The sequence below is a fragment of the Dermacentor silvarum genome, chromosome 1 (genome assembly GCF_013339745.2).
Source record: "Dermacentor silvarum isolate Dsil-2018 chromosome 1, BIME_Dsil_1.4, whole genome shotgun sequence".
NCBI classification, from domain to species: Eukaryota; Metazoa; Arthropoda; class Arachnida; order Ixodida; family Ixodidae; genus Dermacentor; species Dermacentor silvarum.
In genome coordinates this window covers 255,831,062-255,845,485 of record NC_051154.1, presented here as the reverse complement: position 1 = coordinate 255,845,485, position 14,424 = coordinate 255,831,062, and the positions used below count along the sequence as shown (strand labels likewise).

Below are 14,424 nucleotides of genomic sequence, written 5' to 3'. Positions count from 1 at the left end.
CCTTTTAACCATCAGCCATCCGCAATGGTCAAAGTTTCGGGCTGCGTCCTGTTCACCTGTCTGTCACCTGACGTCCAAAACAGTGAAAAATCACTGCGTCAAAGTGGCGTGTACGCATTAAAGATGCATTCTTACACCGATCAAAACTTAATTTTCTTTTTAATAGCCGGACACTGCCCCGTTCCGACATGAATAGAAGGTGGGTACCCGCCGATCGCTCTGGCACTGGCTAGTCGTTGCTGCCGTGGAGAATGGATTAATTTGCCTGTACTAAAAATTTTGCTTGACATTATATCGTTGTCGAGTCCTTTCAGCACGTAAACAACATCGCTATGTCAAATTTTCTTCACTGAAGATTCGTTTTAGCTGCATTGTTACGTTTCCGTTGCACGCCGACGTGATTTTCTAGCAGACACCGATAGCTAAGTAAGAAGAAGAAGGGCAAACGCAGACGCCGGCAACACACTGCTCATCAGGTTATCTGCTTTCACTGCGCTAGCCCGGCCCCACGTTACCCCCTCCACTTCTGCGTGCTCATCGCCCTTGGTCAGCCAATCAGGTAAGAAATATATGTCAAGTTAGGCAATGCTATTCCTTTTGAAAGCAAACAACAGTGACCTCCTAGAAAATAGGAGAGCGTTTCAATAGCCTTCTCAAACAACGCTGCGAGTCACCACCTGATGCTTGCGTTGGCGGTTACGTAAATTGGACATCAGGAGATTGGAAGGAAAACAGATTGGAATAGCTTTACGTTATAGGGTCCCAGCCATCGGCCCGCCTAGACTTTGTACCCAGCGCAGATCACTCTCTGAATCGGGGCCGCGCGGCCGCGCTCAGCCGCGTCATACGTAGCCGCCACAGGAGTAAAACGTCCCCCACTTTCCCTGCGGCCTTGTGCGCGATGGACGACGGAGCGCTTTTTCCCCGCCTTCCTCCCTTGCGCACGCGAGACTGAGCAACCATTCTTTGCTCACCCTCTCACGCTTTCACTTTACCCATACCATACGGCGCGCAGCCACGATGTTATCGCACTTGGACATTATACGAAACATCACGTCGACGACGACGGCGGAAATGTGCCTGCAGTGTCCATATATTTGCAATCGCAATAAAATTATGTGGTTCCGACTCAGTGTGGGAACCAGAGTAAGCGAAGCTTTCTCTGCTGTTTGCTTTGACTGACGATAGTACGCGATGATCTTAACAGTGAATGTTTAATTTCTTCAGCATTTAGTGCAATGCGAGAGTGGTGAGTCGATGTTAAACGTTACCCTGCATGCACCTGTTTGTCCGTGTAATACACACAATACACAGCGAGACGTGCTTGCTTGAGGCATTGTTGTGCGCCATTTTTCATAACCTTCGAGATTGAGCCACCAGGCTTCTCATATGAATCTGGCACGCTTCCACTCGCACGGGCAACTTACGGCATCCGGCCGCGATGTTATCGCACTCGGACTTCACACGGAACATGGCGGCGACAGCGAAGGCGACGCGGATGACGTCGGCGTAAATGCGCCTGGAGTGTACATATAATTTCTTTCACAATAATAAAAAACGTTTTGTACGGGAAATACCGCTGCCATAAACTAGAAGCTTGTTTCCCCACAGTGCGACTGAGTTTGTGGAGAAACAAACGAATTGTATATTTTCTTCGTATTTCCAAGCGATTTGGTGCGACAGCATTTAAAAGCCCGGATTCAGGTTAGTCATGTCCGAACGACTGTCAGACCAGTGTTTTCTTGCGCTACGAGGATATTGTAAGAGTCACCTTACGAGAGGAAATATTCCCGACCAGGCGGGGCTCCGAGAAATATTGTCAAGCGATTACCTATTTGCGCAGCTAAGCAATCGTGTGGCTCACAGCAGGCCCTACAACAATTAACCCGGTGTAGTTCAGCGGTTGCGGCTCCACTTTCTCAAACCCTCACAACCCTACTTTCGCGTATAACGTGCGAGATTTGCGTACACTTAACAGGCACGCATGATTTTAGTTATACTTCCGAACTGAAAAAAAGAAATCACGCAGAAAGTCCTCTGGAAGTTGCCTAAGTATGCACAAGCATTGTGCCGCTTGTTAATCACCACGCAGCCCAGTGTCATTATCAATGTTATGAAATTTGATTCGACCAGCATAAACCCTTATTAACCCTCATCCATCGTTATCAACCTTATCGAACATGATCTGACCCTTATCAACTATTATCGGTCCTTATCAACCTGGATGTCCAGCTAAGCTGTTGCAAAACTACCACTACAATTTCTGAGGGGGGCATGCAATGTTTTATTCATGGTTCGGATACTTGTTTTGAAGTTTTTCTTGTTGAAACATGTGCTGTTCTTTGTATTGTATGGGTGACCTCAATGAATGTATGCGCTGTTCGCTTCACTTCGCTGAGCGCTTGTAGCCTCTGCCTTACGTGGTTATGAGCCATTGCATTAGTCTGACGTGACGGACGGAAATGGTAGACATAGATTTGGTAGGCATAGAAATGCTTTTGCATTTAAAACTAAAATGACATCGTTTATTAAACGAGACGAAGCTGCTGATTTTCGCTGTAACACGGGGACTCTGTTTTTTTTCTTTATTTCGTTCCGTCACGCGTTCTATAGATCATAAGTTCTCCCTTTCAATTTTTTTACACTGATAATATGAGCCTTCGCATTGTCGGCAAATTGCACTGTCAAGTAAACACACGTAACAAGTGCTCCATTTGGCGATGTCCTTTTGTGTCAAAAATTTGCGTAACAGTAAATCTTTCTAAATACCTTATCGTTCTAAATACCATATGAAACACTTTACCATGCGCCGAAACTTGAGAAAAAGGGGCACGCGCAGCCGTTTTTAGTGCTTCGATGGCACTCCATAAAGCCATTTGGCCCGCTCCTTCTTGCAGAATCTGACACCATCATCTTTCATTATACGCCAGGGCGCAAATATGCATCACAGCTGCACATTCGTGTCCATTTTTAGCATGGTCCACAAGCTCTTTCCCATCAATTCAACGGCGGACGAATCTTTTGCCCCTGTAAAGATGCTTTGCCGCATAGTAGCCAAACAAAAGCGCCCCAGGAAAAAAATTCAGCCGGCGGAATAAAACCAAACTGGACCTACATATATAGAGAGACCTACAGTATGTGCCACTAGAGTGCAATTAGCGGATTAGTTTTTACTGTGCTGCAAATGACGTTTTAAAAATCACCCCATGCATTTTAAATGGGTCTACAAAAGTGCCCCAGGAAAAAAATCCAGCCGGCAGAATTAAACTACACTCGATATATAGCTTGAGAACGTTGTCGGGATTGAGTGCCTAAAGTGCAAATCGCGAGAAACGAGCCATTGCTCAGCAATCGATTTTTAAAAAATGCTGCCCATAGAGTTACGCCAACCGCATCGCCCCAGGGTTGGCTTCACCGCAGTAGTCGATGTCCCAGATTGCTGGACTTGCATACGCATTAAGTAAATATATTCACGAAAACTAACTTCATTACGCTTAAACGTTGCTTCAATTGAGGTGCCGCCTCTAGTTCTAGGATTTCTAGAAAAGTCAGCATCGCCTTTTAAGTGCGGTCGCTGCGTTTGGTTAACGATAAGGTCTGAAATCGGTTGCGACGACGGGGGTAAACCAAGCAACGTTTAAGAACTGCAGCGCGTGAAGCTCTTTCTTTGAAGACTTTCTATCGAAGGAAGTATTCATCATCAGTCAATTTTTTATGTCCACTGAAGGACGAACGCCTCTCCCAGTGATCCCCATTTACCCCTGTCTCGCCGTAGCTGATTGCAACTTGCGCCTGCCAATTTACTAATTGCATCACCCCACCTAATTCTCTGCCATCCTCGACTGCGCTTCTCTTTCGTTGGCACCCATTCTGTAACTCTGATAGTTCACCGGTTATCTGCCCTACGCATTCCATGGCCTGCCCAACTAAATTTTTTCTCTTAATCTCAATTAGAATATCGCTGATCCACACCGCTCTCTGCTTGTCTCCTAACGTTCCGCCTAACAATTTTCGTTCCATCGTTCTTTGCGCGGTCCTTGTTCTCGTGATAGTTTGTTAACCTGGGCCAGAAACAGAATGAAATTATTCCCAAATATCGACCATTTGTGCCCCGCTTTTACAGCGAAGCTATATACCTCTCGTTGGTCGGGACATTTCGTGGCGTAAACATGAAACTCCATACCCCATACCAGCTGTGCGATAGCTTCGCTGAGCTGGGGGAGAGAGAGCTCAGAGAGAGTGAAAGCAGAGTATAAAAATAGCATCGCGCAGCATAACGATGCGAGGTGGAGAGGAGGAGTGAAGGCATGTGGTAGTGGGACGCGTAGAGCTGCTGCCGATGCCGATCGCGTTTCCCCGCGTTCGCGCCGAACGCGCCTGGTGTCCGTGACTGCAGCTGATGCCTCTCGCGGCGGCTCGGCAGGTTTCGAGCAGACAACTGGATGCTATGCGTCGAACTATGCGTCGAACATATGCTTTCTCAGTACCATACGAACTCTCGTGGCTATCTTGGCATAGCTAAAATGGTAGTCAATATACCAGCCAGCGGTGTATTGTAGTCATACTATCGGTCACCGCTGTTCATTACGTGGCGCGACCAATATTTCCCGAGAAAAAAAATACTTGCACCGACAGCGACAGTCCGCTCTCTGAGAGAGATGTTGCCATGCCGTCCGTTTGCACATTCCGCATTGGTCAGGCGACAAGATATGTATTTCTCTTCAGCAAGATGTATACCACCTTGCAGCATAACGTTCACATCTGCTTTCCTCTCTTACTACCCGCGGGGGCGCAATTCAAACACGTTCGTGCGCCGCGCTTCGAAGAATCTCGTGTAAATGTGTCTGCTGCCTCCCCCTTCATCTCTCCCTCCCCTAAAGAAAAAACAACTACGGCGTCTGTCATAGCCGATATAAGCGCCACGCAACAAATGCCAGGTAAAACACTTGCTCTCAGGCGCAGCTAGAATTCTTTCACGGCGTCATGTTCCGGGCAGAACACATTTTCCCAACGAAGAAGTTGCCGTAAAACCTAGGTCAGTGTTGCACCCTCACTCTTCGCGTATTTAACCTCAAAACTCGTTTTCTAGCCGCCATATATGGACAAAGCAGTTCTTAAACCACGTTATTTGGCTTGAATACATAAACGAAAACCAATAATTTCAAAACTCAATAAATTTGAACGTTATGCTAATGCGTCAGTATTTTAATAGGCAGTAGCATTCATTTCAGACAGCCGACGAAGCAACGCAGCGTTAGCTGCTGCCAGCATAATAAGTAAGCGAATGTCGTTTGGCTACAGAGCAAGCACGCAGTGCAGCCGCTATGATTGTTTTCAACTCGCGCGCCAATGAATGAAAAATGTATTTAGTGAGCTTTTCAGTGCATGCGCCGGATGGAAGTGGTTCCCACTTCACGGGAATCCATCTGCTGTTCTCGCTGCCTGGCCCCTGGTTACGAGCCAAAGCTGGTCTTCCACGGCGGGGCTGGACAGCAAGATGTTCCATCGTTCTCTAAGGGGTGGGATGGGTAGCGGGATCATGTTGGGGACCACCCCAAACTCACTGTATATATACCAGGTGTTTCTGCGAAGACTAAGTGATTTTAAAAAACCGCCTGTGGCAGATGGCGCAATTGTAGTTTTTGAGCTGGTCTACTCGAAGAGGCTGACATTACTTGCACGAGAAATTGAATTGCCTAATCTAGGAATTAAGAAACAATGAATTGTTAAGTTTTAACTAATTACCGTATTTCACATATTGCAATTTATAAATTTTAGCTCATCAGACGGCACGGCATATCCACTTGAAAATAATTCTGTGGATGACATAATTTTTGAGATATGCACCATCTAACTTGCTGTAAAAATGCACTGTCGTTCCACCTACTTTTTTAACAAAACATTTTATGCGTGAAAGCACAAAAGCAACTGGACCGCCAATATATTCCCGAACTTCGCAAAGTTCGGGAATTATTATCTCGAAACTGATGTCAATATGATAAATCGTTCCAATTGGATCTACCTTGCGAGCACCGAGGCTACAATTTGTAAATTGCTATTTGTGTTGTAAAATAATTAGTTAGAAACTTAATTAGTGAATTTTTGTTCATTATGCAGTTATGCATGTCGATTTCTCGGCCAAATGTCAATTTCTCAGACAAAATAGGTAATTCAGGCCAAGGATTATAATTGTGCTAGCTGCCGCTGATGATTTTAAAAAATTAAACAAAGTTCGCAGAAACACCCGGTGGAGGATGGAGAATGCCTTTGGAACGGGGCGGTGGGTTGCGCCACAAAGCTCGTTGTTAAATTGCCTAATGTACTACCTGTCTTACAAAAAAGGAAAAGAAAGAAAAAAACCACGCACAATTTTCATCACCAAACTTTCTGAACCAGCTAAGTGGCGACTTAGCTGAAGAAAGATCAGCATCATGGGGGCTGACCACCTGGAGTTAGTATCCTGCGTCTGAAGCTAAGTACACCATCGTTTTATTGCGATAGCAACTATATGGACACTTCCATCGGATTTCTGCCGTCATCGTCGCCGTCGCCGTGAGGTTCCGTATAGATAAAATCTTCGCCGCGCGCCGTGTGCCCGAGCGGAAGCGTGCGGGGACGCATGCTGTCACGGAGAGCGAACGCACTCAATCTTCCACGCGCAAGCAAGGAAGCGGGAAGCGGGAAGCGAGCGCCGGAGGGAGCGGGGGGGGGGGGGGGGGGCGCACTTCTATTCTGCCAACAACCGCGCTCGTCGCTCGCTCGCACCGTCTCTTATCTCCACACGGCTCTGACCTTTATGCGCTGTGCATTCGCCGCTCAGTTTCCGTTGAAGCGATAGACCGCACGTACCTTCGCCCGCTGCGGCGTATATGCGCTTGCTGCCAGCGTTTTGACAGTCGTTGTCTGCAGTCATTCAGTGTGATCTATTCATGTTTGTTTGTGCGCGCTCACACCACAGTTAGTAATAGTCTGGCCACATTTTTCAACGCACGCTACACATGCAATGCTGCCCGGATCGGCAGTGCAGCGCTATACAGGTGTGTCCCTTCGCACGCGCTGCCCACGGGCAGCGCTTCTCATAAACACCACCGTTTCACACGCGCCTTCTCGTGGTCATCGAGTCTCTTTTCATGTCGGTCTACTTACGCCGCAGCACACCTGCTTACTTAATCAGCTCATGTTTACTACAATTCATATTGCTACCAAAGCCGCTCACCTTACTTCGTATGACATTGCTGTGTTGCTATCGCATTCATTGCTTCGCCCTTAGGGCGAAACTGTGACATTTTTTTATTCGGCCCTAATTAGACTGCGCTCCCCGCGGCTGGTAATCGACTCCTCTACTTGCTGCTCAGAACAGTGCAGCTGCAGAGCCACCAGGGCTGTTTAAGGCGCAGTCACACAATAGAAAATTAGACATTGAGCCTTCCTTGCATACTATAGCGAAGATGGAACCATTGGCTGAGCTGTTTCAATCAGCCGACAACACAAGTGGCTGCGGAGAAACTATTACACCTGAAGAAGTAACTAAAGAAGCGGGCTGGCTTACCAGCCACCGCAATAGGAGCCGTAGAGCAATAGAGCAGTTCAGCATAATGGCTGATGAAACAAGCAAAACAACTGGCACTGGCGAAGCGCGTTCTGGTGCGTGCCAGAGCGCAGCGCGTACCACCAAGAAACCGAAGCCGCCGCGACAGCCACAACTTCCAAGGGAAGATATAAAGATCATCGTACGGCCCCGCGACGGGCTAAATGTCTCAAAACTAAGTGATGCGCAAATTCGAGATGAAGTATTGCGAGCCGCAGCAGTACCGATTGCAGAGGCGGAAGATGACATATATCGCTCCTGCGTGGAAAAAAATGTCATAGTAATCAGCACTCCGCGAATGGCAAATGCTGAGAAACACAACCGCATCAGGGAACTCCAAATTGGAGACACGCACTACGAAGCCACAGCCTACGCCGCCCCACCGGCAGACACCTACAAAGGCGTAATCCACAACATTCCGGACTACGACACTGCGGAGGACATCACCAAAAGTCTCATCTACAAGAAGAACCCCACCATCCTGCAGGCCCATCGCATGGGCAACGCCAACTCAGCCATCATCATCTTTGAAGGCCCAAATGTACCCTTCTACGTCTACTACAGAGGCGCCGAGTACCGCTGCTACCTCCACAAGAAAAAAGTCGAAGTGTGCGGAGCCTGCGGCCGGATCGGTCATCGCGCGGACGTGTGCCCTACCCCCGACAAGAAACAGTGCAAAGACTGTGGTGCCCAAAACCCCGCGGACAATCACAGCTGCAACCCTAAGTGCGCGCTGTGCGGTAAAGATCACCCCACGGGAGACAAGAGCTGCCAGAGACGCTTTCAGACGCCTTTCCTCATCAAACAGCGCCAGTGGGAAAAACAGCGACAACAACAACAACAAACTTTGCACAACCACAGCGGCGGCGGCGGCAGAGACCCATCGTTGCCACGTCAAGCAGACAAGCAGACAACGGCAGCCCAACGCCCATCCCGATCAAAATGGAGGGACACTGCTGCCGATCGCAAGGCATCCAGATCAAGATCCCCATCGGGACATAGACCCCAAGCTAAACAAGAAAGCAAGACCTCAACCAATAACAACAAGGTGAGCTGGGCAAATGTAGTCTCCCAGTCCGAACCCACTAAGATAGAAAACCCCACGCTCCCCTCTTCTCACGACAGCGAGCTAACTAAAATCAAACAAATGCTCGAAATTCTACTAACAGAGAATAAGGCCCTCAAGGCCGAGGTAGCCCAACTGAAGGCGACACCGCCGAAAGAAGTTGTACCCGCAGAACCAGAAACTGTCCATATAGAGATAGATGCACCTCCGGCAGTTGCAGAACCTACCACACAATACGCGCAGCCAGATTCCGATACCGAGAGCCTACCCGCGAAGCGCAGAGCGGTAGAACAATCCCCTCCTTCCCAACCGCCCACTCTGGCACCTCTAAGCGTAACATCAGGGAAGAGACGATCATAGAGGAAATCACCAGGGCCATTGATATCAAATTCGAGATAATGCATAAAACATTCCACACCATGATAACAAACCTTGCCGAAAGTTATAATGCCAGAATCGCGGTCCTCGAAAACGCCCAACAAAGGCCTAGCGTAGGGCCCATTAAAGTAACTAAGCCTTACAACCGCCCGACCAACGATGGCCTGGAATAGCGGTAAAAGCGCTATGTACGTCATATGGCAATGGAACTGCCGGGGATTCCGCCGCAAGCGAGGGAATCTCCAGCAGTTCCTACAAACTAAGGATTCCGAAGCTCCAGACATAATTGCCCTCCAAGAGACGGGGGGTCAGGCCAAATTATCAGGCTATGCGTCCTTCTGCTCCGATGTATCGGGCACAGGCAAAGCGCCAATCGCTACGCTAATCAAACGAAACATACCGGCACTCATACACGAGACCGGCATTGTGTCCGTAGAACACGTCCTAGTGGAAATTATTCCTACGGCAAAGCGAGGAACTGGCAGCCTGTTTGTGCTCAACGTATACAGCAAGCCTAAACAGCAACACAGATTCCTCAATCTATTCCGGAAAGCAGCACACATTGCAAACAAACAACCACTTGTCATACTAGGCGACTTCAATGCACACTCATCGGCATGGGGCTATCGCACCGATCACCGCAAAGGCCGTCAATTGTGGCTAGACGCGCAGCAGGAGCAACTCACGCTGCTCACAGATCCGACACAACCCACGCGCACAGGAAATAGCGTCTGCGTGGACACTACACCAGACCTAACCTTCACCAAAAACGTGTCAGGCGCCACATGGTTCAACACGCAAGAAAACTTGGGAAGTGACCACTTCATAGTGGCCACCAAAATCCGAACGGGACCCGCCAAACCTATCGGCAAACGAATCCACATCACGGACTGGGACAATTTTAGGCAACTACAAACAAACAAAAACGAACCTGCCGTTCCTGAGATTATAGACATTAAGGCATGGGTCGACAACTTACAACAAACCGTTAAGCAGGCGACCATAACCATATCAGAAGAAGCTAATATCCAGGCGGCAGATGCCAAGCTCCTCCACATGTGGGAAGCAAAAGCTAGCTTGGAAAGACGACTAAAACAACAGAAACTGAATAGATCCCTACGCAAACGCATATCAATCTTAAACAAACAAATTGAGGAATATGCTCACCCGCTAACCCGCCAAAACTGGCACAGTGCATGTGATGGAATGGAAGCGCAAATAGGCATGGCCAAAACATGGCGCATACTTAGATGTCTACTCGATCCCGAGAGCAGTAAAACTATGCAGGGGCATAATCTCAGCAAAATAATCCATAATTACCCGGGATCAGACACAGACTTAATTAACGAACTCAAGAATCTATACATCGGAAACCATTCCAAAATGCCCTTACCCGCATACACGGGAGATCCAAACCCAATAATCGACGAACCAATCACGGAAGCTGAAGTCCGTGAGGCCATACACGGTCTACGAACGCACTCCGCTCCGGGTCCGGACGGCGTAACAAACAAAACTATACGGAACCTGGACGATGACTCCATAGAAGCACTAACTAAGTATCTGAATAAGTGTTGGGAGACTGGCCACATCCCTCAACAGTGGAAGGAAGCTAAAATTGTCATGATACCAAAGCCGGGCAAGAGGTTGCAGCTACAGAACCTAAGACCCATCTCGCTCACCTCCTGCCTAGGGAAACTTCTGGAACACATCATCCTTACTCGCCTAAACAAACACATGGAAGCGCACGACCTGTACCCTCACACGATGATTGGATTCAGACCCAAGCTTTCCACGCAGGACATTATGCTTCAGATTAAGCACCAAATAATAGACGGTGATCAGAGCTCAGAACTTGATACCCGGGCCATTGTTGGCCTTGATCTAACCAAAGCCTTCGACAATGTTCATCACGAAGCCATCCTAACCCAGATAAACAAACTAGGAGTTGGCGCCAGAGCATACAATTATATAAAAGACTTTCTTACAGACAGGACAGCCACAATCACCGTCGGTGGGGTAACCTCGGAGAGCATTTCGCTCGGGAATCGAGGGACAACCCAGGGCTCGGTCCTGTCTCCCTACCTCTTCAACATGGCCATGCTAGAATTACCAAGCAAGCTAGCTAAAATCCCTAAACTACAGCATAGCTTATATGCAGACGACGTGACACTCTGGGTAACCGGAGGGAGTGACGGAGAAATCCAAGAAACTTTGCAAAGCGCGATCGAAGTCGTCACAGAATACGTAACACCTAAAGGACTCTCCTGCTCCCCGCAAAAGTCCGAGTTACTTCTGTATAGACCCACTTGCAGAGGCAGGAAAACTGTCACCACACCCCCTCAAATCATGCTCAAAGCTAACGAACAGGACATCCCAATAGTTCCGAGCATCAGGATCCTTGGACTCAGAATACAGGCCAATGGACACAACAACGAAGTGATAAAGGCACTAGACTCGCACGTACATCAAACAACAAGACTCATTTCGCGCATCGCCAACAGACACCACGGCATGAAAGAAACTAATTTACTCAGATTGGTACAGGCTTTTGTCATAAGCAGAATAGTGTACGCTAGCCCATTCCTGCAACTAAAGAATGATGAACGCTCCAAAATTAACCTCATGATCAGGAGAGCATACAAGCAGGCTAGCTAAAATCCCTAAACTACAGCATAGCTTATATGCAGACGACGTGACACTCTGGGTAACCGGAGGGAGTGACGGAGAAATCCAAGAAACTTTGCAAAGCGCGATCGAAGTCGTCACAGAATACGTAACACCTAAAGGACTCTCCTGCTCCCCGCAAAAGTCCGAGTTACTTCTGTATAGACCCACTTGCAGAGGCAGGAAAACTGTCACCACACCCCCTCAAATCATGCTCAAAGCTAACGAACAGGACATCCCAATAGTTCCGAGCATCAGGATCCTTGGACTCAGAATACAGGCCAATGGACACAACAACGAAGTGATAAAGGCACTAGACTCGCACGTACATCAAACAACAAGACTCATTTCGCGCATCGCCAACAGACACCACGGCATGAAAGAAACTAATTTACTCAGATTGGTACAGGCTTTTGTCATAAGCAGAATAGTGTACGCTAGCCCATTCCTGCAACTAAAGAATGATGAACGCTCCAAAATTAACCTCATGATCAGGAGAGCATACAAGCAGGCTCTACACCTACCAATTACGACTGCAAACGAAAATTTTGAGGCTCTAGGAGTACACAATACTCTTGACGAGCTCATGGAAGCCCAAAGAATTGCCCAACCGGAGAGACTCTCGCGTTCTCCGACGGGGCGACATATTCTCCAATCACTCGGGATTACATACAACACCCAATTTGGACCAAAGCGGGACATTCCCACAGAGTTAAGAAAACACATACACGTCCCACCATTACCTAAGAACACTCACCCTCTGCATAACCAAGAGCGCAGGCAGGAAAGAGCCAAATCCTTACAAAAACGCTTTGCAAACTCTCAGGACGTGGCCTATGTAGACGCTGCCGAGTATCGTGACCGAGACGTTATGACAGTGGCTGTACTAGATCAGCAAAATCAAATCATCGCTGCAAGCTCAGTTATTACAACCTCGCCGGAGGTCGGGGAGGAAGTCGCAATCGCCTTGGCGTGCGCTTCCTCCGCAGCCAAATTCATAGTCAGCGACTCAAAGACAGCTATACGAAATTTCGCGAAAGGGCGCATTTCGCCTGAAGCCCTCAAAATTCTGGCTAGGGTACTCGAGACCCGGCGCAGATGGACGCAACTCGTTTGGGCACCGGCGCACTCCGGTCTTCCGGGAAACGAAGCTGCTGACAGTGCGGCGCGAGAACTGGCAATCCGCGGCCGCACGACAACCTCTTGCGAGGAGCAGTTCGAATCCCTCCGCCGTTCAGGCAGGGACCGGATGGTATCCTACAAGGAAATTCTACAATTCTACCGCCAGGGCAGGAGGCATTACCCTGCCGCTCACAAAAATTTAGATAAAAAGCAATCAGTTACCTGGCGCCTTTTACAGACGCACACTTTCCCAAACCCAGTGACGTACAGTCACCTCTATCCTGGGCTATATACAGCAGATTGCAAATTATGCGCTGGTAGAGCTGATCTTCATCACATCATGTGGGCATGTCCCCTGATAAGGTACAAAAACCCACTAGCTTATTGCCTCCCCTTCCCATCACTACCCTAGAGCAGTGGGAGACTGCACTGCTCAGCTCAGACCTGGATCTCCAACTCCGGGTCGTCCAGATGGCCGAAGACGCCGCCAAAGCACAAGGCCTGGCCGCCGCCTGAGGAAGAAGAGGCAGGGCCCTCCCACTCCCCTCCTCCCTAAACTCCATCTCGGACAAAATAAAGTTTATACTACTACTTACAACGAAGGCAGGCTGGACGATAATCTTTTCGCAACATTGACGGAGTCCGGAATGCGTGTAGCTGTGGGCGTGTATTGTTAGAAGTTGCTCATCAGCTAGACCTCGCGCCCCACCCCAGCCTCGTCGTGTGAAATGTTAAGCTACCTCATTGGGCGTCTGTTCATGAGTGTGGTCATTCAGCATATTGCATATACTGCTCGCGAACTACGGTCGAAGCAATTTGGCAGGGCGTGTTAACTATCCAGAACGGAAAGTTCATAGGGTTCTCTATTCAGAACATTGATTTCCTTTTCTTTTACCCCCATGATTCTTGATCTGATATTCTCTCACCTTGCGGGAGCCAGGCAGGAGCCTCTCATAACCGTCATTTTTTTCCCGCTGCAGGCAAGACGCACCGGAAACCTGGTGGTACTACAGTGACAAGCAGTGTCAACGTTGGTCATTCCCATCGGGACGATGTCCCGTCAATGGAAGTGACATCTTCACCTCGTTCAGTGAATGTTCGCGTCGTTGCAACCATGACGGGGACAAGGTCCGCCACCGCCAGCTGCACATCGAGACCGACCCACAGAACAAGCCGTGCCGCAGGCCCCGGGCGGACGTGTGCAGCGCTGGACAGCTACGCTTCGCGTACTTCGCCGACACCAGCGCGCCGTCGACGGCGGGTGGCCGAAGTGGGCCACGTTGTCACTCGATGCCTGCGGCCAACCAGCTTGGCCATCGGTGCCTGGCTGGCAAGAATCGCTTCCGCAGCGCCAGGGCGTGCCGCAGGGCCTGCGTGGTCAGCGGCTAGACAAGGGGTCGCACTGCCAGCGCGCACGTAAATCTGGTGTGTCCGCTTAGGCCAGTCTAACTTTTTGACTGCATGCCCGCACAAAAGAGTAATTTTTTTCCTGTTTTTTACATTTTGCAAACTCCCCGGATCTTCGCTGAAAGAAGAATAAAAAAAGGACACAGACCTTGGACTCCTTTGATATATGGTTTTCAAATTTGCTGCTGTATTTTTA

The 14,424-nt window shown here is 48.8% G+C and overlaps 2 protein-coding genes across 2 annotated transcripts in view; one reads left to right on the top strand and one right to left on the bottom strand.

The window, feature by feature from the left end:
• The window catches only part of LOC119439527 (uncharacterized), a 394,460-nt gene that overhangs the window by 208,495 nt on the left and 171,541 nt on the right, over positions 1-14,424 (bottom strand).
• LOC119439606 (uncharacterized) lies at positions 7,449-10,117 on the top strand. Its single transcript, XM_037704851.2, is given in 2 exon segments — positions 7,449-8,958; positions 8,961-10,117. Coding segments are annotated over 2 exon segments (1,755 nt in total). The 3' UTR covers positions 9,206-10,117.